This window comes from Nomascus leucogenys, chromosome 19, assembly GCF_006542625.1.
Source record: "Nomascus leucogenys isolate Asia chromosome 19, Asia_NLE_v1, whole genome shotgun sequence".
NCBI lineage: Eukaryota > Metazoa > Chordata > Mammalia > Primates > Hylobatidae > Nomascus > Nomascus leucogenys.
Window position 1 is genome coordinate 72464073 of NC_044399.1, and position 27834 is coordinate 72491906.

Consider the following 27834-nt stretch of genomic DNA (forward strand, 5'->3'; position numbering starts at 1 on the left):
ACGGAGTTTCACCATATTAACCAGGCTGATCTGGAACTCCTGGCCTCAGGTGATCCACCCGTCTTGGCCTCCCAAAGTGCTGGCATTTCAGCCGTGAGCCATGGCACTCTGCCTCTGTCTTCTTTTCTAGACTGTAAGCTCCAAGGCAGGGGCTGGGTCTGCTCTTGTCATTTTTTAAAAAGGTATTTTATTTTTTATTTTTGAAATGGGGTCTTTCTCTGTTGCCCAGGCTGGAGTGCAGTGGTGTGATCACGGCTCGTTGCAGCCTCTTCTGTCAGGGGTCGAGTGATCCTCCCACCTCAGCTCCTGGAAGTAGCTGGGACTACAGGCATGTGCCACCACGCCTGGCTATTTACTTATTTTTGTGTGTCCAGCATACAAAAATGCTGGAGTTCCCAGAATTTATAAGCTCTCAGTAAATATTGGTGACTATCTCAATAACCTTCACTCCTCCAGAATCTCAAAACCTTAGAGATGGGGAAGAAAGCAGCTTATCATGAGTTGTAACTTTGGATGTTAAAAGAAAGCATGAGTAAGCTGGGTGTGGTAGCTCTAGCCTATAATCAGCACTTTAGGAGGCCAAGGTAGAGGCAGGTGGAGCTTGTGAGCACAGGAACAGGTGTTCGAGACCAGCCTGGGCAACATGACGAAACCCCCATCTCTACAAAAAAACCTTTTTAATTAGCTGGGAGTGGTGGTGCACACCTGTAGGCCCAGCTCCTCTGGAAGCTGAGGTGGGAAGGACACTTGAACCCCCACAGTAAAGGCTGCAGTGGGCCACCACTGCACTCCAGCCTGGGTGACAGAGCAAGACTGTCTCAAAAAAAAAAAAAAAAAAAAAAAATTCGTGAGTTAATGGTACAAGTGTGAGTACTTATCCAGAGTTTTCTTATCCTATAATTGTAGTAAACTAAAATATTACTGTGATTTCAAGTAACTGCCACCTATATTTATATTAAAATTAACTATGTTGACTGGTTTGCTTTAATTTTCAGAGATTGCTTTGCATAAATCCACCGCTGTTTGAAATCTATCAAGTCTTGTTAAGCCCAACACAACATCATGTAGCACTTATAGGAATAAAAGGACTTATGGTATTAGAATTACCTAAAAGATGGGGGAAGAATTCTGAATTTGAAGGTGGAAAATCAACAGTGAATTGTAGGTAAGTTGTATACTATTTATCTGTATAATTTATTATATATACAGAAAATTGTTCAAGACCAGTGGTTCTTAAGCATGCTTAGTATACTACTCTTAAAACATTAGAGCACTCCTTGTGGTCTGCAGACTGGCTTCTGTGTTATCAATGTTTATAGTATATGTGTGATTGATTGTACTTTTATTCTGCCTAAAGTACCACATTGCTGTCTCATTGGAGGCTAGGCCATTCTTTCAATTAGGTAGAAGTAAGATTTTGTAAAACCAGTCATTATCTGTCAGCCAGAAGTTTGCCAGAAGTATAAATATTTTATATATGTATGTGTGTGTATGTGTGTATTTTTTTTTTTTTTTTTTTGAGATGGAGTCTTGCTCTTGTCACCCAGGCTGGAGTGCAGTGGCACAATCTCGGCTCACTGCAAGCTCTGCCTCCTGGATTCAGGCGATTCTCCTGAGTAACTGGGATTACAGGCAAGCGCTACCATGCCCAGCTAATTTTTGTATTTTTAGTAGAGATGGAGTTTCACCATGTTGGCCAAGCTGGTGGTCTTGAACTCCTGATCTCAAGTGATTCACCCACCTTAGCCTCCCAAAGTGCCGGGGTTATAGGTGTGAGCCACCGCACCTGGCCTATTTTTATATAATTTCTTTTTCAATAAATCCAGAAAAGTGAATCTGAAAGATCTACTGTAAAAGAGTACAGATGCTTTTCAACTTACGATTGGGTTATGTCCCGATAAACCCAATGCAAGTTGAAAATGCATTTATTGCTGACAACACAGCAGAGGATCCCCGATTTAGGATGGTTCAACGTAGGATTTTTCAACATTATGATGTGTAACCCCATCATAAGTCATAAGGAGCTCCTCAATTTATGTTGGGTTATGTACTGGTAAACCCATTGTAAAGTTGGGGATCATCTGTATAAGGTAGAAACTACTTTTAGCTCCACAACTTATAAGTTGAGTCCCCTTAAACTGTTTACTTTCTAAATCTCTGTTTCCTCATTTTAAAAATAGGATTGATAATATCTGCCCTTGTAATTTCCTTACAGGGTTAGTAAAAAGATCAAATGAGATACTATATCTGAAAACACTTGTACTGTATAAATATGTATCAATCCTAAGTCAAACCATCCTAAAATGTATATGTACGTAGGAAATATGCTGTAATTTGGGGCCAGGCACAGTGGCTCACACCTGTAACCCCAGCACTTTGGGAGGCCAAGGCGGGTGGATTGCCTGAGCTCAGGAGTTTGAGACCACCCTGGGCAACATGGTGAAACCTCATTTCTACTAAAATACAAAAAATAAGCTGGGTGTGGTGGCACACGCCTGTAGTCCCAGCCACTCAGGAGGCTAAGGCACAAGTATTGATTAAGTCCGGGAGGCAGAGGTTGCAGTGAGCCGAGATCACACCACTGCACTCCAGCTTGGGCCACAGAGTGAGACTTCATCTCAAATAAACAAACAAATAAAATTTAAATAAGTAATTTAAATAAATTATTAAAATAAATAAATTATCTATTTATTTTGAGACAGAGTCTCGCTCTATAGCCCAAGCGGGAGTGCAGTGGTGTGATCTCGGCTCACTGCAAAGTCCTCAGCCCAGGCTGGAGTGCAGTGGCTCGAGCTCAGCTCACTGCGGCCTCTGCCTCCGCCTCCTGGGTTCCAGCGATTCTTCTGCCTCAACCTCACGGGTAACTGGGATTACAGGCATGGGCCACCACACTTGCCTAATTCTTGTATTTTTAGTGGAGACGGGGTTTTACCATGCTGGCCAGGCTGGTCTCAAACTCCTGACCTCAGGTGATCCACCCGCCTCGGCCTCCCAAAGTGCAAAGATAGACGTGAGCCATCGCACCCAGCCAATGTGCTATAATTTAGAAGATATTTTTATTTCAATTCTTTGATATTGACTGAATAGATGCCTTGAATGCCCTCTCAGCATGATTTCAGGGAAATAAATTTGAAGGAAAGAGAATCAAAGAGTGTTAAAATAGAAATTTCTTTAGGTCCTGGCGCGGTGGCTCATGCCTGTAATCCCAGGACTTTGCGAGGCCGAGGTGGGCAGATCACCTGAGGTCAGGAGTTCGAGACCAGCCTGACCAACATGGAGAAACCCCCTCTCTACTGAAAATACAAAGTTAACTGGGCGTAATGGCAGGTGCCTGTAATCCCAGCTACTTGAAAGACTGAGGCAGGAGAATCACTTAAACCTGGGAGGCGGGCCGGGCACGGTGGCTCACGCTTGTAATCCCAGCACTTTGGGAGGCCGAGGCGGGCAGATCACGAGGTCAGGAGATGGAGACCACGGTGAAACCCCGTCTCTACTAAAAAATACAAAAAATTAGCCGGGCGTGGTGGTGGCGGGCGCCTGTAGTCCCAGCTACTCGGAGAGGCTGAGGCAGGAGAATGGCGTGAACCCAGGAGGCGGAGCTTGCAGTGAGCCGAGATTGCGCCACTGCACTCCAGCCTGGGCAACAGAGTGAGACTCCGTCTCAAAAAAAAAAAAAAAAACCTGGGAGGCGGAGGTTGCAGTGAGCTGAGATTGTGCCGTTAACACTCCAGCCTGGGCAACAAGAGAGAAACTCCATCTTAAAAAAAAAGAAGTTCCTTTAGAAGATTTTCATCCAAGTTGTACAAAATGTTTTGGAAAATTATTATCTTTATTTTAGTACCACTCCAGTTGCTGAGAGATTTTTCACCAGTTCCACCTCTCTGACTCTAAAGCATGCTGCATGGTATCCAAGTGAAATCCTGGATCCCCACGTGGTGCTGTTAACATCAGACAACGTAATCAGGTAAATTTTATTTTTCTCTCTCTTGAAGCCTTGCGAGTGGGAAAGCTCTGTTTCTGTTTGCCAATTAACAGCTCAGCATAGAACGAAGTGAGTCATTGAAGGAGTCAGTGCTTTTATTGGATGGCTGTTGTAACCCATTCTCAATCATAAGAATTGCCTAATTGCTCTAACTTACCACTATTCCTTCTCAACTAGTCTTCCTCCCTCCAGGTATCTCCTTTCCTAATCTGACACATTAGAATAATCTTTCCAAAACTCTTTCATCAGGTCACCCTTTTGGTAATAATGTAGCATAAAGGAGAGAGAATGTAAGTGTAAATTGAGAGATTTGAATTCTTGTCCCACCTCCTTTTCTGTTATCTTTTGAGATCTTGAGCTTTTTAGGGGTTGGGCGGGCTCAGTTTCCAATCTTTTAAGTTGAGCAGGTTTGATTCAATAGTTTCTAAAGCCCCTTCCAAGCTTTGCACTCTATGATTAAATGCCCTAATGCTACATAGATTTCTACTCTATTATCAGCTAACTTTCTGGATAGGCCTTACGTAAAAAGTTATTGGGAGGACTCAGCAGAGGTACAGTTACCTTCAGTTTTATTTTTCGTAATCACTGCTTTTAACTGTGCTGTACTAAATCTTCCTTCACTGCTGAATGACTCACCCCTTAATGGTGTCTTATACAGATCCCCATAGCTTTCTCGTTACTTCTAGTTATGAAAACAGTGTGTCCAGTTTAAAACTCATCTTGGCCAGTTGCAGTGGCTCACACCTGTAATCCCAGCACTTTGGGAGGCCAAGGTGGGAGGATCACTTGAGCCCCTATATTCAAGACCAATGTGGGCAATACAGTGAGATCCTGTCTCTGCAAAAAAATTAGCTGGGCATAATGGCATGTGCTGGTAGTCCCGGCTACTCAGGAGACTGAGGTAGGAAGATTGCTTGAGCCCAGGAGTTTGAGGCTGCAGTGAGCCATGATCATACCACTGCACTCCACCCTGGGTGACAGAGTGAAACCCTGTCTAAAGAAAATAAAAATGTCAAAAGCTATTTGATCTCAAATCTATTTCACAACTATGTCCTGGCCCTTTTGTAGGTCAGACCTGTGTTTTGTGGGATCAGAAGTGATTGGAGAGTATGCGGTCTGCTCTTTCACTCTTCCTCTTATCCCAGCACTTTGGAGCATAGGGTGAAGTGTAAGGAATGGGCTGCCTCCTCCTTCCTCCAAATCTAACTCCTTCAGTGTGCAGTAGGGGAGTGGGATAGGTGAGGCAGAGATCTTACTGAACTGGTAGCCTATGAGTGATGGGGAAGTATGCCTGATCTTGTTTTAATCTCGTTCCATCTGTCACTAGTGAACTCTGTTGATGTGGTAGTCTCTGCATAGATGGTGTGTGTGTGTGTGTGTGTGTGTGTGTGTGTGTGTGTGTGTGTGTGTTGGAGGGCAGTGTTGAACTTCCAGCTCCCCCCATCACTGAGGAGCTCTGGCTCCCATTGGCTCCTGTCAGTTCTCTATGCCCTGAATCCTCTCTCAAGATGGGGTACAGTATACCTTATCTGCAGGGTGTATGTTCCAAGACCCCCCAGTGAATGCCTGAAACTGTAGATGGTACTGAACGTGATATGTGTGTATTGCTATTATTGCTATGTTTTTTCGATCTTATAACTGAGACAGCTACTAAGTGACTAAGGGACATTCAGCTAGGAAATGCACCAATCTCCCTTATTACAGGTACCTCCACATCTGGCTGTTTCCTAGAGCCTTCCCTGCCCACCCATTTGGCTTTGGAGTTCAGGGTAGAGAAAGAGGAGAGGGAAAATCTTCCTATTACAAACATTATACTGTACTCCTAAGGAATCTTTGACATCCTCTCTTCTTAGTCTTCCTTTTGTATGCTATGATGGAAAAGGAAATGGTGGGAAGATAGCATAGGTACAGTTCTTAAGCCCCAAAGGAAGTATCTGGCCCCAAATATTGAAGGTTCTTTTTTAAAATACGTGGTACTTAACACTTCTGTTTTCCTAAGCTTTGGAGCTTTTAGGCAGTTTCAGAGCAAAAGGAAATTTTCACCGAATGCCTTGTTGCACCTTCTTTTTCTTTCACTGTTCCCCAGTACAACATTATTGTCTAGTATTTTTGTGTATTTTGAAGTTAGTAACGCTTGTAGGAACCTAGGAAGACCGTAATAAATGTGTATTCAAATGGATCAAATTATCATTAAAAACATTTATTAAATACTTAATGTGGCATTTTATTGATATTGGAAGAAACCAAGTTTAAAAATTGTTAGTGGCATCAGACAAAATAAGTGATTATAAGGGACATTGGATTTATAAAATGACATTACTGGCCTTTTGAAAATTCCCTCTTTCACGATAGCCTTATATGCTGTGAAATGTAGGTTACTTTAAATTAAAATAATTTTAGTTAAAAAAATTCAGTATTATACTTTCCCATGAAAATAGAGATGATATGATATTGGGTTTGTTTGTTTGGTTTTTTTTTTTTTTTTCGAAATGGAGTCTTGCTCTGTCTCCCAAGCTGGAGTGCAGTGGCGTGATCTTGACTCACCCCAGCCTCCAGCTCACTGCAACCTCCGCCTCCCTGGTTCGAGCGATTCTCCTGCCTCAGCCTCCCGAGTAGCTGGGATTACAGGTGTGTGCCACCACACCCAAATAATTTTTGTATTTTTAGTAGAGACGGGGTTTCATCATGTTGGCCAGGCTTGTCATGAACTCCTGGCCTCAAGTGATCCGCCCACCTCAGCCTCCCAAAGTGCTAGGATTACAGGTGTGAGCCACCGTGCCTGGCCGATATTGGGTTTTTATGTAACAAACACATAAATAGATTTGCAGGCTAAATATCACTCACTCTGTCAGCCAGTTGGCATATAAAGAATAAGATATGGTTCTTTCTCTGGTGGGATTTGGTGTCTAATAGACAGAGATAGAGGTGTGTAGTTGAAGGAAAACTGGCAAGCTTAGGGGCAATAGTGAGATGACTGGACAAGGCGAGTATAGCTAAGGGCTCAGGACGTAAGTGACAGAGGTGCGATGGTATAGAATAGGCTGTTAAAGGGTATTGGTAAGGATAGAGAACATTTCTTCAGGCCCCAGTGAAACTTCCTCATGCAGTTAAAGAATAAATGAAGTAGACTACTTCGCAACAGCAAGATTTTTGCAAAGAAGTAGTTGTGATAAGTGGTAGAAAATTCTCAAGAACTGACTAGATGGAGAGGAAAGTGCAGTTTTGGGAAACGAAAAGAGAATTTTAAGTGCTGGTTTTCTTCTCTTTTGGTTGCTAGAATTTACTCACTACGTGAGCCCCAGACACCCACTAAGGTGATTATACTTTCAGAAGCCGAAGAGGAAAGTCTAGTACTCAATAAAGGGTAAGTTTTTATTTGAGTCATGAAATGGTTTTTTAATTAGCTTATTGGGATTATAAATGCAATTTTAACAGGTTGCAAGGTTTTTCAGAGGTGACTAGCATGCTTTTGGTAATGTGAGAAGTAAGTGTATTTTTAGTAGAAACAGGGTTTCGTCGTGTTGGCCAGGCTGGTCTGGAACTCCTGGGCTCAAGTGGTCCCATTGGTCTCAGCCTCACAAAGTGCTGGAATTACAGGCCTGAGCCACCATTCGTTTATCACCTTTGTATGTGATAAAGAAACTAAGATAATATCTTGCATTGATGTTTGCTCTCTCAACTATATGAAATTGTGATTTCATTTTAACCATATTTATTAACTTTGTATTGAACTAGAATCTTCCTGAATAACTACACTAAATTTTAAAATATAAAAACAGCATGGTTTTATGATTTGCCTTCTTGATATACATGTAATGTATATTTGCTGTAGAAAATTGAGAAAAATAGATCAAAGTATTAAGAAGAAAATGAAAATCTTTTGTAATCTCCTATAGCTATAGTCTGTTTCAATACAGCAGCCAAAGTTTAATCAGATCATTCTACTTTAATCTACAGTTTAATCAGATCATTCTACTTCTCTGCTCTCCATACCCCATTAATTTCCCAGAGTCTTTACCTATAAAGGGTCCACAGGTATGCCACCCGATTGCCTTTCCAGCTTCATTCCTCCCTCTGTGCCCTGGCTCTCTGGGCTCCAGGCACCTTGGCCTCCTTGCCATTCCACAGACATTAAGCACTTCTACCTTAGAGCATTTGCTCTCCACCTCAACTGCTCCTTCCCTAGTTAACCATGGACTTGCTTTCTTACTTCCTTCAGATCTTTGCTCAAATATCTTATCAGAGTCTTTCCTATACCAAGTAGTCTAAAGTAGCACCTCCATCAATACCCTCTTACCCTACTTTATTTTTCTTCATGATACTTTCTGAGTTTATGTTCCATCTTTATTTCTTCTCTTTTTGTGGTATATCTCTCTCTAGAGGGCAGGGCATTTGTTTAATTCACTGACATATTCCCAGACCCTAGAAAAGTACCTGGCACAGAGTAGGTGCTTTGCAAGTATTTGTAGAACTTACAGATCCTGCTGCTCAGAGACAACTGTTGACGTTTTCATGTGTTTTCCTGTTTCCTTTTTGCATTTATGTGTGTGTATGTATATAATAAATTTTTGCTATTTGTATATCTGTGTATTTAAACTATTTAAGATGAGAGTAGAACCAAATAATTTTATGGCCAGCTTTTTTCACTTCATTTCATGAGAATTTTTTTTTTTTTTTGAGACGGAGTTTCGCTCTTGTCGCCCAGGCTGGAGTGCAAATGGCACAATCTCGGCTCACTGCAACCTCCGCCTCCCAGGTTCAAGCAATTCTCCTGCCTCAGCCTCCCAAGTAGCTGGGATTACAGGCACCTGCCACCACGCCCAACTAATTTTTGTATTTTTAGTGGAGATGGGGTTTCACCATGTTGGCCAGGCTGGTCTCGAACTCCTGACCTCAGGTGATCCACCCGCCTCGGCCTCCCAAATTGCTGGAATTACAGGCGTGAGCCACCACACCCAGCTGAGAATTTTTAAATGTTAACATTCTTCATAATCATTTTTTGTCTTTTCAATCCATTGCCTACAAATTCCATACATACCCACCTCCTGTTATTAGACATTTTGTGTTTTTGTTTTGTTTTTTCTTTTTACTTTTTGTTGTTTTTGTTTTTAACAAGTTGGTTTTCACATCTCTTTCCAGAAGGGCATATACCGCATCTCTAGGAGAGACAGCAGTTGCATTTGACTTTGGGCCGTTGGCAGCAGTCCCAAAGACTCTATTTGGACAAAAAGGCAAAGATGAAGTAGTGGCATACCCACTGTACATCTTATATGAGAATGGAGAGACTTTCCTGACATACATCAGTCTGTTACACAGGTAAGTCGAGGTGGTCACCCACCTGAAATGAAAACTCAGTTTGGGCTCCAGTAGAGATCGTTGAGGCTGGACTTGGGAGCCATGTTTTTGAGTCTGTGGAAATGTTGCAGCCTTCAGGTGCTTGGTTTGCGTATTTTTGAGAAAGAGTACAGGTCATTTGGCCTTTCATTTCTTCATATTATTTGGGTAAGTTCTATAGAATTCTTGGATAATCACTTATGATAGGCCTGGATTTGTGTTCACAAATTCTAGTTATCCGAACAAGTGCTTATTGTTTATCTTATATGAACAAGACACCACATAGGCGTGGTAATCTGGTATCTTATGTCCCAGTTGTGGGGAGAAAGATACATACACATGAAAAAATACTATCCATACCACAGTATTGGTGCACAGACAGTAAGAACCCAGAGGAAGGAGAGATCATTCTGACTGGGAGGTTAAGGAAATTTTCGTAGAGAAGGAGTGATGTCGTGTGACTTAAAGGTCTCATTCAGGATTAAATGAAGTATCAAGGAAGGGTGAGACCATTTCTGTCAAGGGCAGCATAGAGTCTGAAAATAAGCAAGTGCAAGTGTCATTCAAGCTTAATTTATTAGACATTCTGGGCTAGAGCTGAGGATTCATGTAGGGAGCATTAAGTGATAAAGCTAGAGTATCTCTCCCGAGAAAATTTGCTGGCATTAAAAATACCTCGTTAAAGAGTGAGTGTGGGTTTTTTTCTGTAGGAATAAGGTAGTAGGAAGCCAGTGATGGTTTCTGAGCAGAAGGACAAAACAATTGGTTAGGGAAGGGACTGGGACAGAGACTTTTAAAGAAGCTTTTGCAAAATTGAGCTTATAATTTCTGAGAGTTTGAACTTGGGTGGTAATAGAACAGAGGGAAAAATGAAACACAGTAGATAACAACAAAGGAAGGATAAATAAGACTTACTTACTGTTTGGATAAGGGAGTGTGCCATGAACAGAAACAGGTCAGTAAAGGCAGCTAATTGGGGGAGAAGGTTTATTTCTAAATAAATCAGTGTAAGATAGTATTGGACCAATAAAATGGAAATATTCCATGGACAGTTGGAAATACAGGATGATGAGAGACAAGAATTAAAATAGAGGTATGAGAATCATCTGTCATGGTAAGAGAGTCTATACAGGATAAGAGTTTGAGGGAAAACTGCAGAGGCATAAGGCCAAGGGCTGAGCATTAGAGTTTATTCGCTTGTAAATCGACTTAACAGATACTTACTTATTCAGGGCCCACTCTGGCAGAAGATGGAAATACAAGATTGAAGGCAAGGTTCCTGCTTGTGGTTCCTTACCTACCAGAAGGGCATACAACTAAACCAGTAACTATAGTACAGTGTCATGTGCTCAGGGCATCACCAGGTTCTTCAGGAGTGTGATGGAGTAAATGAGTAGGCCTGCTGATCTTGGAAGACTTTAAGGAAATGCTATTACAAAAGCTTGAACTTGCAGGATTCACTAGACAGAATCGGAAGTGGGTACAGGAGAGAGACTAGAGTATGCAAAACCATAAAGATGAGAAAGATGAAAGAGCTCGGTAGGTTACAGAATGGTGAGGATTCACTATTGAGTGCATTCTCCTTGGCAGAAATGTTCTCTGCCTTTCACACATGATCTCAGGAGGATTTTGTGGTAACATTAGTACCTTCCCTTACCCTTTCTCCTCTTACTGCTGAGCCCTCATTTGTCCAAACCATGATCTGCCTAGTAACCTTAGCCCAAACCCAAAAGTTTTCTTCATCCTTGCATTTCATCAGTCCCAAATTTCTCTTGATTTTATGATTAAAATTTTTCGGAAGTATACACCAAGCTTGTCCAACCCACGGGCTGCGTGCAGCCCAGGACAGCCTTGAATGCAGCCCAACACAAAATGGTAAAGTTTCTTAGAACATTATGAGGTTTGTTTGCGATTTTCTTTTCTTTTTTTTTAAAGCTCATCACCTATTGTTAGTGTATTTTCTGTGTGGCCCAAAACAATTCTTCCAGTGTGGCCCAGGGAAGCCAAAAGATTGGACACCCCTGGTTATACACCCTTCTCTGCATTCCTCTGTCCCTGCTTCAGAACTGCATCATCTGCCTACTTCACCATCTGCCTACTTCACCATCTGCCTGGGTTATTTTCTTGAGTAGTTTCCCCAAATCCCATTTTGGACCCTTTGATGTCTTCCTCCCTAAGGACTGATTTGTAAAGTGAAGCTCCATCACTTGATTTAAACCTCTACTGATACACTGTTACCCGGCAGATAGATTTCGAATATTTAACATAGCACACGAGATTGTGTACTTCATAAGCCAGTCCTGGATGTCTGTCTAGCTATTTTGCCGTTGCCTTCGACATTGTACTTTGCCTCCCATCGTACTAAATAAGTTTTCTTGCTCTTCCAAGAGATTTTGTACTTCCGAAAAATTTTAATCACAAAATCAATAGAAATAGTTCCTTGTCTTTCGTGTTTCCAGGACTTTGCATAAACTGATCTCTAGCTTGGAATGCTCAATAACCCCCTTCCCAGAAATCATTCTTTCTCTGTTTTTCTTATTTATTTGTGTTAGCTTTCTTCATTATCTTTGTATCTTTTTGTCATTCCTTTGTACACTGTAAATCCTTCTGTTGTTGCACTTATCGCATGGTATAGTAATTCTGGTTAAATGTCTGCCTCATCAACTAAACCATCATTCACTGGGAGTATCATCTAGCACTCAATAATAAGTATTTGTCAAATCAAATTTAATATGGGGATCCAAAGCCTTGAAGAGAAGCTACATTTTAGAAGAAGGGATTTGGTAGTCTTGGAATATAGATGGTAGTTAAAACGAGGCATAGTTCAACAGGCTCTCATTTAAGTGTGTATTTTGAAAAAAGTCAAAGCATACAACAGAATCCTGGAGAACACCAATATTTAAGAGACAGAAATTAGAAAAGGACATTAGAAAATTGTATTTAAAGAGGTAGGGGCCAGGCGCGGTGGCTCACGCTTGTAATCCCAGCACTTTAGGAGGCCGAGGCGGGCAGATCACGAGGTCAGGAGATCGAGACCACGGTGAAACCCCGTCTCTACTAAAAATATAAAAAATTAGCCAGGCGTGGTGGCGGGCGCCTGTAGTCCCAGCCACTCGGACAGGCTGAGGCAGGAGAATGGCGTGAACCTGGGAGGCGGAGCTTGCAGTGAGCCGAGATCGCGCCACTGCACTCCAGCCTGGGCAACAGAGCGAGACTCCGTCTAAAAAAAAAAAGTAGGAAGAGAGAACTACAAGAAAGAATTGTTACAGCTGTTAAGGATATTGAGTAGCAGTAATTGTTAACCAGTGATAACTGCAGCAGAAGGCTAAGTGCATTTTGGATTTAGCAAATCTCACAGGTGATGTTTGCCATAGTAGCTTCAGTGGAGTGGTGAAAGCATAAACCATAGTAAATTTAGGGCAAGGGTTTTCAACCTTTGTACTATTGACATTTTGGTCTGAATTATTGCTTGTTTTAGAGGTGCTATGCTGTGGGGGAATGTTTAGCGGCCTCTATCTATCCTCTAACCACTAGATGCTAATACCTCCCCCCACATTGTGACAACCAGTTGCGACAAGCCAAAATGTCTTCAGACATTGCCATTGTCCACTAGGGCAAAATTATCTCTGGTGGTGGAATCTGAGTGGGAAAGTGAGAAGATGGAGTATTGGGAATATACCACATTTATAATGAGGGTATGATAGCTGGAATGGTTTTATGGGATGAGTGTGCTTATTGTCAACATTTCCTAAATATGTTTTTACTCCTTCTTTAGCCCTGGAAATACTGGAAAGCTGTTGGGTCCATTGCCCATGCATCCTGCGGCTGAAGATAACTATGGTTATGATGCGTGTGCTATCCTCTGCTTACCCTGTGTCCCCAATATCTTAGTGATCGCCACTGAATCAGGAATGCTGTATCACTGTGTCGTGCTAGAAGGGGAAGAAGAAGATGACCACACGGTAAGTGCAGGCTGCTGTGGGTGTTTGTATCTTCAACACCTTGGCATAGTTCCTGACCCAATATGAATGCTTAATATATGAGAAGGGATTTTAACTTATTTATGGAACTTCTGATATTTTGGAAATTAAACAGTTAAAAAAGTAGCTGAAGCACACTTAGCAATCTAAGTGGAAAGAAGTTAGAAGGTTGCCCAACTTACTTGGTCCACCAGTCTGCATGTTACTTTCTGGTCTATACTGCAATCTTCAGGGACAGATACAAAGAGCCTTGGAATCACTGAATTGGCTTTTTTCACAAACATCTTCCTAAAGGAAGAGAGACGTTTTGTCTTCAGAATAACAGTGCACTGTTAGGATAGAGGTGGAATTAAGAATTTGAAAGCGCTGTTTGACCCAGCTTTTTTTTTTTAATTTTTTTTATTATTATTATTTTTTTGAGATGGAGTTTCGCTCTTGGTGCCCAGGCTGGAGTGCAGTGGCATGATCTCGGCTCACTGCAACCTCTGCCTCCTGAGTTCAAGCGATTCTCTTGCCTCAGCCTCCCCAGTAGCTGGGATTACAGGTGCCCACCACCACGCCCGGCTGATTTTTTGTATTTTTAGTAGAGACAGGGTTTCAGTATGTTGGCCAGGCTGGTCTCGAACTCCTGACTTCAGATGATCCACCCGATTCGGCCTCCCAAAGTGCTGGGATTACAGGCATGAACAGCCGCACCCGGCCCTGACCCAGCTTTTTGCCTGTTTTTAATTGTGTACATTTTCAAATTAACATGCAAGATCAAAATTACAACACTTTTTTTTTACAGTCAGAAAAGTCCTGGGATTCCAGGATTGACCTCATTCCTTCTCTGTATGTGTTTGAATGTGTTGAGTTGGAGCTTGCTTTGAAACTGGCATCTGGAGAGGATGACCCTTTTGATTCTGACTTTTCTTGTCCAATCAAACTTCATAGAGGTAAGCTCTTCAATAAATGTAGTGCTTTTTTCCCATGATTTTTATACTATCATAGACTGTTCCTATGTAATGTATTTGTTCTGTGGTTCCAGCCTTTAAAAAGTTGACTGGGGCCAGGCGCGGTGGCTCACGCCTGTAATCCCAGCACTCTGGGAGGCCGAGGCGGGTGGATCACAAGGTCAGGAGATCGAGACCATCCTGGCTAACACGGTGAAACCCCGTCTCTACTAAAAAATACAAAAAAATTAGCCGGGCGAGGTGGCGGGCGCCTGTAGTCCCAGCTACGCGGGAGGCTGAGGCAGGAGAATGGCGTGAACCCCGGGGGACGGAGCCTGCAGTGAGCCGAGATCGCGCCACTGCACTCCAGCCTGGGTGAAAGAGCGAGACTCCTTCTCAAAAAAAAAAAAAAAAAAAGTTGACTGGGTGTTTTTAGCCTTTTAGTCACTATAGTACACTTTTTGTCTAAGGCAGACTGAGCAAATTTCCCAAGTTTTGAAATAGTGGTCTTTGGTCCAGATCACCAGATTCCTAATAGTGAATTTTTCCTGGTCCTATCAAAAGTAGAACTACCATGTTATTCAGTAGTTCCACTACTGGGTATGTCAAAAGGAAAGGAAATAATAGGTTGAAGAGATACCTGCACTCCCATGCCGATTGCAGTGTTATTCACAACAGCTAAGATGCTGAATCAACCTGTGTCCATCAACAGACCAAATGGATTTTGTTGTTGTTGTTGTTGTTGTTGTTGAGATGGTGTCTGGCTCTGTCACCCAGGTTGGAGTCTAGTGGCGCAATCCCGACTCACTGCAACCTCCACCTCCCGGGTTCAAGCGATTATTTTGCCTCAGCCTCCCAAGTAGCTGGATTACAGGTACCCACCACCACGCCTGGCTAATTTTTATATTTTTATTTTATTTATTCATTTATTTTGAGACGGAGTCTCGCTCTTTTGCCCAGGCTGAAGTGCAGTGGCGCGATCTCAGCTCACTGCAACCTCCACCTCCTGAGTTCCAAGCAATTCTTCTGCCTTAGCCGCCCTAATAGCTGGGACTACAGGCATATGCCACCACGCCCTGCTAATTTTTGTATTTTTAATAGAGACGGGGGTCTCACCATATTGGCCAGGCTGGTATCGAACTCCTGACCTTGTGATGCGCCCACCTCGACCTCACAAAGTGCTGGGATTCCAGGCATGAGCCGCTGCGCCTGGCAATTTTTGTATTTTTAGTAGAGGTGGGATTTCACCATGTTGGCCAGGCTGGTCTCAAACTCCTGGCCTCAAGCAGTCCATCTGCCTCAGCCTTCCAAAAGTGCTGGGATAACAGATGTGAGCCACCATGCGCCCGGCCCCAAATGGATTTTTAAAATGTGGTATTATATACACAGTGGAATACCATTTGGCTTTTGTGCATGTGTATGTGATATGATCTCACTGTGTAATCTAGGCTGGAGTGCAGTGGCATGATCTTGGCTCACTGCTTCTCACATGCTCAAGCAATCCTCTCACCTCAGCCTCTGGAGTAGCTGGGACTACAGATGTGCACCACCACGCCTAATTTTTGTATTTTTGTTAGATACGGGATTTTGCCATGTCGTCCAAGCCCAAACTCCTGAGCTCAAGTGATCCTTCCGCCTCAGCCTCTCAAAGTGCTGGTCCACAGGTGTGACCCACCATGCCTAGCCCTATTTGGCTTTAAAAAAGAATGAAACCGTGTCATTCACTGCAACATAGGAGGATTTCAATCTTGTAGCAGTTTGACCTACTCTCCTTACAGTTCTGGTTAGCCAGTTTGCCTAGTTTTGGTAATAACGGCCTCAACTCTGTGCTAAAGTATAGCCAAAACATTTAAGGGGGCGAATTCCTTACATAACAAATCAGCAAAGAGTGTACATTGGGTTTGTCTAATTAAGGTATTTTGAGATCTATATTGTCTAAGAATTTTATAGATGAGGAAACAGACCAAATGAAGTAAAGTGACATAAACTAATTGGTTTCCTCATATAGATACACATATCTTTGGGAAATCTTAAGTGTAGACATGGATGTTTTGTTCTTGGGTTTGTTTTTTGTTTTTTGTTTTTTTGAGATGGAGTTTTGCTCCTGTTGCCCAAGCTGGAGTGCAATGGCAAGATCTCGGCTCACTTCAACCTCCGCCCCTTGGGTTCAAGCGATTCTCCTGCCTCAGCCTCCCAAATAGCTGGGATTACAGTCATGCGCCACCAGGCCTGGCTAATTTTTGTATTTTTAGTACAGATGGGGTTTCACCATTGTTGGTCAGGCTGGTCTCGAACTCCTTATCTGTCCACCTTGGCCTCCCACAGTGCTGGGATTTTAGGCATAAGCCACCATGCCCAGCCTTTTCTTGGTTCTTCTAATGAGAGTAACATTTTCATATGTGAAACTAAGAAATTTTTGACTCGTTCCTAATTTTTTTTTTTTTTTTTTTTTTTTTGAGACGGAGTCTTGCTCTGTGCCCCAGGCTGGAGTGCAGTGGTGCGATCTCGGCTCACTGCAAGCTCCGCCTCCCGGGTTCACGCCATTCTCCTGCCTCAGCCTCCCCAGTAGCTGGGACTACAGGCGCCTGCCAACACACCCGGCTAATTTTTTTTTTTTTTTTGTATTTTTAGTAGAGACGGGGTTTCACTGTGTTAGCCAGGATGGTCTCGATCTCCTGACCTCGTGATCCGCCCGCCTCGGCCTCCCAAAGTGCTGGGATTACAGGCTTGAGCCACCGCGCCCGGCCGACTCGTTCCTAATTGTGCTGAACAAGGCATATTATAATCACTGAGGCACACCAGATTCCTTAGTGACAAAGTGAAATGGCTACAGTATAACATAGGGTGGTGTCTAACAAATTTCCTGTTAAGTAAATGTTGGCTCTTTTTAGTAATCAATTTGTTTTACACCCCAGTATTAAGACTTTTCTGTTGATTTTAGCACTATAGGTTTTGAAAAGCCATTTTAACAATGTGAGATTTAATGAGATGATTTTAGCCTTAAGTCTTAAAATGTAGGCAAATGAAAAGAAAATTTTCAATATTTTGATTATGCAAACAGACAGATGATTCCCATAGATGAGGGTTTTTTAAACTTTTTATAGCAGAATGCTGTTTTCCAAGATGTTTTATGGAACCTCAATATATGACAGAAAAATAATATATCAGCTTTAGAACATTAATTTATGACAAAGTCACTAACCACAAAGTGAGACTGTTAGATTAAAGGAAAATTTAATTTAGGGGGTTTATGGGTTATTGTTGCCATTTTATCAGCTTTAATATATACCTTATTTCTGTATTTTGTTTTAGTTTAATAACATTATTATTTTGTTTGTTTTTTGAGATGGAGTTTTGCTCTTGTTGCCCAGGCTGGAGTGCAGTGGTGCAATCTCGGCTTACCGCAACCTCCACCTCCCGGGTTCAAGCGATTCTCCTGCCTCAGCCTCCCGAGTAGCTGGGATTGCAGGCGTGTGCCACCACGCCTGGCTAATTTTGAATTTTTAGTAGACACAGGGTTTCTCCATGTTGGTCAGGCTGGTCTTAAACTCCTGACCTGAGGCAATCCACCCACCTCGGCCTCCCAAAGGGCTGGGATTACAGGCATGAGCCACCACACCTGGCCAATAACATTATTATTAATAATAAAAATATTGAGTTACCGAGATAAATAAACATAATAATAGGTATTCAATAGCTTATCTTTTAGTCTCAGGATTGTCTTACTGATACTAGGGCTCAAAGGAGGTACAGAAATTTTTGTTTCAAAAGCAGTTAATTAAAATTGTATAACAACTACTCATACTTCTTAGTTATAAATGATTGTCAAACAAAAAGAGCATCCAAAACTGAAAATAACCTTTAAAACTATGTGTAAGTCAACATTTTGAAGACATACGAAACTTCACTTCTCATTTCACACCTTACTACACTGATAGAACTGTTCCGTGAGCCGTTGTGTTAAAGTCTTTTGTGATACCTATGCTGTAGGAATGCATTTGCTTCAACAATTTTATTTAAGTTGATGTATGCAAGCATAAGCGTAGGTTTTCTATAGAGCTATTTTAACCACCATTTTCTTTTGAAGAACTAAATAAATGCACAGAGAAAAGCATAAATGAGCTACTTGCCGGCAAGTATTTATGTTTTGGTGAACCTCATTGTGCACATATTTAGAAAATAACATTTAGATTGTGTTTTTGATCTTTTCTTTTTTTTGAGATGGAGTTTCACTGTCGCCCACGCTGGAGTGCAGTGGCACAATCTCAGCTCACTGCAACCTCCGCCTCCCGGGTTCAAGCGATTCTCCTGCCTCAGCTTCCCAAGTAGCTGGGATCACAGGTGCATGCCACCACGCCCGGCTAATTTTTGTATTTTTAGTAGAGACAGGTTTTCACCATGTTGATCAGGCTGGTCTCAAACTCCTGACCTTGTGATCCACCCATCTTGGCCTCCCAAAGTGCTGGGATTACAGACCTGAGCCACCACACCCAGCCATTTTTTATACTTTTTAAAACATAGGCATACCTCCTCATTTTATTGTGGTTCACAGATAGTGGTTTGTTTTTTTTTGTTTTGTTTTTTTTTTTTTTTTACAAATGAAAGATTTGGCAACCCTGCATCAAGCAAGTCTATCAGCACCATTTTTCAAACAGCATGTGCTCACTGTCTCTGTGTCAGCATTTTTTAGCAATAAAAAATGGTTGAGGTATGTGCATATTTTTTGACGTGATGCTATTGAATACCTACTAGTATAAACATAACTTTCTGCATAGTGTAAACATAACTTTTTTATGTACTGGGAGACCAAAAGATTTGTGTGACTCACTTTATTTCTGTATTCGCTTTATTGCAATGGTCTGGAACCAAACCCACAGTATCTCTGAGGTATATCTGTACTTAAAATATATTTGAAATTTGAATTCAAATTTTAAAATTGCAAAACCTCTAACAATATGAAAGTCTTTTATAAAACCTTCCATCAACAAATGCATTTGTAGGCTACTGTAGGGTAGCCAACAAATTTGAGGTAAATTTTTTTAGTTATCCAGTGGCTACCTTTGTATCATTAATCATTCCATTTGCAGATCCCAAGTGTCCTTCAAGGTATCACTGTACTCATGAAGCTGGTGTACATAGTGTTGGGCTAACTTGGATTCATAAACTTCACAAATTTCTTGGATCAGGTGAGTTTACTAACTCTCTGCACTTTTAATAGATTTCAGAGGAAAAATAGATTTAATAGATTTCAGAAAAGTAGTTTGGAATAGAAAAATGATAGAGAAAATCAGTGAAACCGAAAGGTTCTTTGAAAAGATCAACCACATTTGACAAGCCTTTAGCTAGACTAACTATAATACAAGAATAAAAGCAGGGATATTACTATTGACCTTACAGAAATAAAAGATTATAAGGGAATATTATGAACAAATGTATGTCATTTACATAATCTAGATGGAATGGGCAAATTCCAAGAAAAAAAAAAACTACCAAAACTGACTCAATCAGGGTCTGGGAGAATTTGCTTTAAAAAAAAAAAAAAAAAAAAAGCCGGGTGTGGTGGCTCACGCCTGTAATCCCAGCACTTTGGGAGGCCGAGGCGGGCAGAGCAGGAGGTCGGGAGATCAAGACCATCCTGGCTAACACCGTGAAACCCTGTCTCTACTAAAAATACAAAAATAAATTAGCCGGGCATGGTGGCGGGCACCTGTAGTCCCAGCTACTCGGGAGACTGAGGCAGGAGAATGGTGTGAACCTGGGAGGCGGAGCTTGCAGTGAGCTGAGATCGCGCCACTGCACTCCAGCCTGGGCAACAGAGCGAGACTCCGTCTCAAAAAAAAAAAATGCTGGGCGTGGTGGCTCATGCCTGTAATCCCAGCACTTTGGGAGGCCAAGGCGGGCAGATCATGAGGTCAAGAGATTGAGACCATCCTGGCCAACCAACATGGTGAAACCCCATCTCTACTTAAAATACAAAAATTAGCTGGGCGTGGTGGCACACACCTGTAGTCCCAGCTACTCGGAAGGCTGAGGTAGGAGAGTTGCTGGAACCCGGGATGGAGGTTGCAGTGAGCCGAGATCATGCCACTGCACTCTAGCCCAGGCGACAGAGCGAGACTCCGTCTCAAAAAAAAAAAATTAGGCCAGGCACGGTGGCTCATGCCTGTAATCCCAGGACTTTGGGAGGCCAAGGCGTGCGGATCACCCGAGGTCAGGGGAGTTTGAGAACAGTCTAGCCAACATGGTGAAACCCCATCTGTACTAAAAATACAAAAATTAGCCAGGCGTGGTGGTGTGCGCCTATAATCCCTGCTACTCCAGAGGCTGAGGCAGGAGAATCGCTTGAACCCAGGAGGCGGAGGTTGCAGTGAGCCAATATCATGCCACGGCACTCCAGCCTAGGAGACAGAGCAAGACTCCGTCTCAAAACAAACAAAAACTGACACAAAGAGATTGATTAGTAATCAAAACTATCCAAAAAGAAAAGCTAAGGACCACATGGATTCACATTTAAAGAATTAATACCGGTCAGGTGCAGTGGCTTACACCTATAATCCCAGCACTTTGGAGGCCGAGGCAGGCAAGATCACTTGAGGTTAGGAGTTCAAGACCAACCTGGTCAAAATGGTGAAACCCTGTCTCTACTAAAAAAAAAAAAAAAATAGAAAAATTAGCCAGGCATAGTGGCGGATGCCTGTAATCCCAGCTACTCCGGGAGGCTGAGACAGGAGAATCGCTTGAACCTGGGAGGTGGAGACTGCTGTATTGAGCCGAGATCACACCACTGCACTCCAGTCTGGGTGACAGAGCAAGACTCCGTCTCAAAAATGAAAATAAAAAATAAATTTAAAAAAAAGAATTGAGCGGGGAGGGAGAGCATTAGGAGATATACCTAATGCTAAATGACGAGTTAATGGGTGCAGCACACCAACCTGGCACGTGGATACATACATAACAAACCTGCACATTGTGCACATGCACCCTAAAACTTAAAGTATAATAATAAAAAAAAAAAGTTATGCTAAGTAGAAGAAGCCAGTCACAAAAGACCACCACATATTGTGTGATCCAATTGATATGTGGTGTCCAGAGTGGGCTAATCTATGGAAACAAAATAGATTGCTGGTTCTTTTCAGGGTCATGAAAATATCCTACAATTGATGATGGTGATAGTTACGCACTCTGTGAATATACTGAGACCATGAATTGTACACGTTCAATGGGTAAACTGTATGGTACGAGAAGTACATGTCAGTAAAATTAAAAAAAAAAAAATACCAATTATTCACACAGTGAGAGGAGTTAAAAAAAAAAAAAGAAAATCTAGCAGCCTTTCATGTTAAAAATACTCAACAAACTATTAATAGAAAGGAACTTCCTCAAACTAATGAGGAAATTTTTCATCTATGGAAAACTTGCAACCAACACAATGCTTAATGGTAAAAAGACTGAATCCTTTCTGTACTGGCTTTCTACTGCTACTGTTGCAAATCATCACAAACTTAGTGGCTTAAAACATTGCAAATTTGTTATCTGACAGTTTTGTAGGTTAGAAGTCCTACATGGTTCTCACTGGGCTTAAGTTGGCAGAGCAGTTTTCCTTTCTGAAACTTTCTCAAACTCGTGGGCTCAAATGATCCACCCGCCTCAGCCTCCCAAAGTGCTAGGATTACAGGTGTGATCCACCGTGCCTAGCCATCAAAATTTAAATCTTTTTTCCTTCAAGAATACTATTACAAAAGGGAAAACAGCCCACAAAATGAGAGAAAATATTTGTGTGACAATGGACTCGTATAGAGAACAATATAAAGAACCTTAGCATTTGATACAGTTGGGCAAATAGCATATATATAAAAAGATGTACATCATCACCAGTCCTTATGGAAATAAGATACCACAAAACCACAGTGAGGTATCACGTCATATCCAGTAGTATAGCTAAAATGAAAAAGATGGACATTAACAAGTGTTGAGGATGTGGAAAAAAATGGGGACTTTTATACAGTGCTTATAGAAATGTAAAATGGTACAGTCTTTGGAAAACAATCTGGCAGTTCCTCAAATGATTATTCATAGAGTTACCATGTACCTGATAGTCCCGTCCTGAGTATATTTCCAAGAGAAATGAAGACGTGTATCCACACAAATACTGGTACATGAGTGTTCATAGCAGCATTATTCAGCATAGCCCAAAAGCCACATACCCAAGTGTCCATAAGCTGATGAATGGATAAAATGTGGTGTGTCTATACAACAGAATATTATTCAACAATAAAACGGAATGAAGTACTGATACATGCTCCAATATGGATGAACTGTGAACAGATGCTAAGTGAAAGAAGCCAGTCACAAACAACTGTATGGCTGTTTATATGAGATGTCCAGAATAGACAAATCTACAGAGACAGAAAGTAGATTAACAGTTGCCTAGGTCTGGGAAGTTTGATAGAAACTGAGGAGTGATTGCTAATGGTTATGTGGGTTTCTTTTGGGGAAATGAAAATATTCCAAATTGTTAATGATAGGTATACAATTTTCTTTTTTTTTTTTTTGAAATGGAGTTTCGCTCTTGTTGCCCAGGTTGGGGTGCAATGGCAAGATCTCAGCTCACCGCAACCTCCGCCTCCTGGGTTCAAGCAATTCTCCTGCCTCAGCCTCCCAAGTAGCTGGGATTACAGGTGCCCACCACCACGTCCAGCTAATTTTTGTGTTTTTAGTAGAGACAGCACCTCACCATGTTGGCCAGGCTGGTCTTGAACTCCTGACCTTGGGTGATCCACCTGCCTTGGCCTCCCAAAGTGCTGGGGATTACAGGCATGAGCCACCGCACCCAGCCAGGTATACAATTCTTACACTAAAAACTTACTGAATTGTATTTTAATGGGTACACTTTAAATGGATGACTTGTATGGTACTGTGAATTACGTTTCAAAAAGCTGTTACAGGCCAGGCGCGGTGGCTCACACCTGTAATCCCAGCATTTTGGGAGGCTGAGGCAGGTAGATCACCTGAGTTCAGGAGTTCGAGACCAGTCTGGCCAACATCGTGAAACCCTGTCTACTACTGAAACCTGGGCGTGGTGGCGTCCACCTGTAGTCCCAGCTACTCAGGAGGCTGAGGCAGGAGAATCACTTAAACCCAGAAGCCGGAGGTTGCACTGAGCAGAGATTGGGCCACTGCGCTCCAGCCTGGGCAACAGAGGGAGACTCCATCAAAAAAAAAAAAAAAAAAAAAAAAGCTGTTACAAATTGAATATCCCTACTCTGAAAATTTGAAATCCAAAACTTTTCTTTTTTCCATCCTTGAACCTGAGTGAGCTACCAGAGTTTTTGAGTGCTGTCATGACACTCAACAGAAATGCTCATTGGAGCATTTAGGATTTTAGATTTTCAGATAAGAGATGTTCAACTACTGAGTATAATGCACATATTCCAAAATCCAAAAAAAAAAATACGAAATCCAAAACACTTCTGATCCCAAGCATTTTGGATAAAGGATACTCAACCTGTATGAAAATAAAATCAGTGTGGGTAAGCAACACCCTAGGAGAGAATGATTTCACTGTTCTTAGTGAAACATTTTTGCATTTAGAGACATTACCAAGGAAAATCCTACTTTTCTTCTTGGGGCAGAAATCTAGACCCCCCTGGGAAAGCATATGCCTATGTCAGAAAAGCCCAGTACTTGAGAAGCAGCATTTTCAGACAAGAAACTCATTGCATTTAACCCAATATCATTAGCATTTTAATTTGGAGACTTGTCTAAGCATCATTTCATTTATATAATGTCTTCTATGGTAGATGAAGAAGATAAGGATAGTTTACAGGAACTCTCTACAGAACAGAAATGCTTTGTTGAACACATCCTTTGTACGAAGCCATTGCCCTGCAGGTAAGGACTCTCCCTCCCTTGTATATCAGAAAACAATTATTCGTTTCAGCAGTTCAGATACGTTTGTATCCATTACACGCACATCCACAGTATTCACTGCTGAGTCATTTGAAAGTTGCAGACATGATACTTCTCCCCTCAGAGTGTCCTGCTCATCAGAAGCTTTCTCGTGCTCCAGGGCCACTCCACATACTGTTTCCTGACTGGAAGGTCCTGCCCCAGCCCCAGCCCCAGCTTGCTGTCTTCTCTTGGTTAACTCCTACCCTTCTTATCTTAATGCCACTTCTTCACAGAGAACACCCTTGACTCCCCAGTCTAACTTAGGGCTCTCCTATTCTCTTCTCCCTTGTAGCACATATTATACTACTTATATTTGCATTTTTTTAATGTCTGTCACCACTACTGGAATGTATGTGTTTCTTGAGAGCAGAGACTGTGTCTGTCCTTCACTGCATTGCTGTGTTTATTTGATGTGGTTGCCCATGTCTCCTCTTTGAAACACACTCTCCTTGGCATCCTTGATGTCTGTCCCTCCAGGTTCTCCTTCAGTCCCTCCAGCAGCCCTTTTCTCAAGTTTCCTTCTTGGGCTGGTTCCTCTGCCTCTACTCACTGCTTATAAGTGATGCTCACAACTCTTTCCTTGGGTCTTCTCTACTCTTTCTCGGTCCTTTCCTGAGTAACTTCTGCCATAATCATGGCTTCAGTGCTGACAGTTCCCACATCCATATTACCCTAGCCCAGACCACTCTGAACTCCAGATTCACATATCCAGCTGCCTATTGGGCTCCTCCACTTGGATATCCTATAGGAACATAAAACTCCAGATGTCCCCTTAACTCATCTTCTGTCTTCCCAAATCTGCTCTCTCTCCTATGTCCCATTTTTCTGAAGGGTGCCATATCAGCCCAGTTATCCCCAATAGAAACCTGGAAGGTATTCTAGACACCTCCCTTTATTCTGTTCATCAATTACTGGGTATCTCCTAAGCACTCTGTTAGACATGGAGCATACACAGACATGAGACAAATAGCATACACTAAGAAATAGACATAGTCTAGGTTTGGCAATACAGAGGACCACAGGGAAAATGCTTGGTGGGGCATGAGAAGGATAGCAAACTGTACCAGGGTGAAAAATAAACAGTGAGACCAGGCACTGTGGCATTTTGGGAGACCGAGGCGGGTGGATCACAAGGTCAGGAGTTCAAGACCAGCCTGGCCAAGATGGTGAAACCCCATCTCTACTAAAAACTACAAAAATTAGCCAGGCACGGTGGCAGGCACCTGCAATCCCAGCTACTCGGGAGGCGGAGGCAGGAGAATTGCTTGAACCCAGGCAGCAGAGGTTGCAGTGAGCTGAGATCACGCCACTGCATTCCAGTCTGGGCGACAGAGTAAGACTCCATCTCAAAAAAAAAAAAAAAAAAAAAAAAAAAAGTGAACAAGGAAAATACATAATAAAATCCCATGTAGGCTGGGCATGGTGGCTTATACCTATAATCCCAGCACTTTGTTAGGGTGAGGCAGGAGGATCACTTGAGGCCAGGAGTTTGAGACCAGCCTGGGCAACATAGCGAGACCCTTTACAAAAAAAAATTTAAAAATTTAAAAATTAGCCATGGCTCATGCCTATAATCCCAGCACTTTGGGAGGCTGAGGCAGGCATATCACTAGGTCAGGAGTTCAAGACCAGACTAGCCAACATGGTGAAACCCCGTCTCTACTGAAAATACAAAAAAAAAATCAGCTGGATGTAGTGGCGGGCACCTGTAATTCCAGCTACTCAGGAGGCTGAGGCAGGAGAATCGTTTGACCCTGGGAGGTGGAGGTTGCAGTGAGCCAAGATCACGCCACTGCACTCCAGCCTGGGGCAACAGGGTGTGACTCCGTCCCAAACAAACAAAAAACAATTAGCCAGTGTGGTAGCATGTACCTGTGGTCCCAGCCACTCGGGAGGCTGAGAAGGAAGGATTGTTTGAGCCCACGGGAGGCTGAGACAGAAGGATTGTCTGAGCCCACGGGAGGCTGAGACAGAAGGATTGTCTGAGCCCACAGGAGGCTGAGACGGAAGGATTGTCTGAGCCCACAGGAGGCTGAGACGGAAGGATTGTCTGAACCCACGGGAGGCTGAGACGGAAGGATTGTCTGAGCCCACAGGAGGCTGAGACGGAAGGATTGTCTGAGCCCACGGGAGGCTGAGATGGAAGGATTGTCTGAGCCCACGAGGTCAAGGCTGCAGTGAGTCATCATCGCTCCACTGCACTCCAGCCTGGGCAACAGAGTGAGACCGTATTTCAAAAAAACCCCAAAATCCCATTTACATCAATTTCAGAAACAGGTAAAATTGAAGTGTTGTCTAGGAATGAATACATAGATAGGAAAACTGTAAAGCAAAGCAAGGACATGATATTATGAATGTCAGAGTAGTGGCTACTTCTCTGGGGAGTGAAAGGCTATGACCAGGGAGGGTCACATGGGAACCCTGAGGCCCCCTGCAGTGTCCTGATTCTTGACCTGGATACTGGTTACATAGTGTATAGCCCAGTAGTGTGTAGATTTCACATTGATAATAAGAAGTTAAAGTTTACAACCTTCCAGATATCGTCTCCATCTCTCCTCCAAAAAAGTAAATGGGAGCTACGGAAGGGGAACTAGTGTTTTCAACTGCTGTTTAAAGACTGCTGGTTCTAAAGGAATGGAGAGAAAGAATAGGTTAAGGGGAACTGGACATTATATTGAAATGGGAATATTTTAAATGGAAGAGACATGAGTTTGCAAGCTGAGGGGAAGTAGATAATAGGGAGATTTTGAAACGACACAGTTGATGGTACAATTTTCAGAAGGTGTGAGAGGAGGCAGCATCCGCATTCGGGGCAGATGTGTGTTGTAGGCATGCAGGTGGGATGGGCATGGGAGCCGTTAGAAGAGCATGTTGGCAGAATGACAGTTCCCATCTGAGGTCTCAGTTTCCAGTGTGCACTGAAGGGAAGGAAGACTGAGAGAGATGCACGCTGTGCATGCCAGGTGATTTCCTGTGACATTGACGTTGGGCCTCATTGAGAGAGACTTGGCACTTCTGTTCATTCAACAGTTTCTAAGCACTTAATTTGTTAGACACTGGGCTAGGCACACAAAGATAGCTGGGGCTTATGTGCAAGTTGGAGAGAGATCTTCAGTGTAACGTATAACTTTTGAGATTACAGTCAGCACCACTCTACAGTTAGGGATTTCTGAGTGACTTAGTCACATGGGCTCTAGACTTTAGTGTGGAGCTGTATTAAAGGTTTCCAAGCCACCACTTTTGAGGTTATGGTACTGATAGGATGTCCCAGGCAACTGTCAGCCCAGGCCTGAGAAGGCCGTGGACCTGTCATGTCTTTACTCTTGGTTGCATTGCATTTGCTGCTTTGTAATTTAACTATGACTGTGTTTTTCTAGGCAGCCAGCTCCAATTCGAGGATTTTGGATTGTACCTGACATTCTGGGACCCACGATGATCTGCATCACCAGTACCTATGAATGCCTCATAAGGCCGTTATTGTACGTCCCATTTTATATTCTCCACACAGCTCTCGTTAATTCTGCAATATCTAAGTTGGGAAAATGCACTCAGTAACCAACTTGAAGCTATACATGTGTGGTTTATGCTTTGGCTTCTGACTTGAGGGTTGGAAGGATGGATATTTCTGTTCCTGCCATCATCTCTGTAGGGTTCC

At 42.5% G+C, this 27834-nt stretch overlaps 1 protein-coding gene across 3 annotated transcripts in view; it reads left to right on the forward strand.

The window, feature by feature from the left end:
* Positions 1-27834, forward strand: part of NUP88 (nucleoporin 88) — a 35543-nt gene that overhangs the window by 2052 nt on the left and 5657 nt on the right. For 2 of the 3 annotated variants that reach the window (XM_030800051.1, XM_030800053.1), the window contains exons 2-10: positions 996-1165; positions 3839-3964; positions 7260-7346; positions 9122-9298; positions 13092-13278; positions 14084-14231; positions 19316-19414; positions 24029-24119; positions 27557-27658. In XM_030800051.1, the coding sequence (XP_030655911.1) occupies positions 996-1165; positions 3839-3964; positions 7260-7346; positions 9122-9298; positions 13092-13278; positions 14084-14231; positions 19316-19414; positions 24029-24119; positions 27557-27658 (1187 nt within the window). The remainder of the gene's footprint in view (positions 1-995; positions 1166-3838; positions 3965-7259; positions 7347-9121; positions 9299-13091; positions 13279-14083; positions 14232-19315; positions 19415-24028; positions 24120-27556; positions 27659-27834) is intronic. The other variant, XM_030800052.1, reaches the window with a different exon arrangement.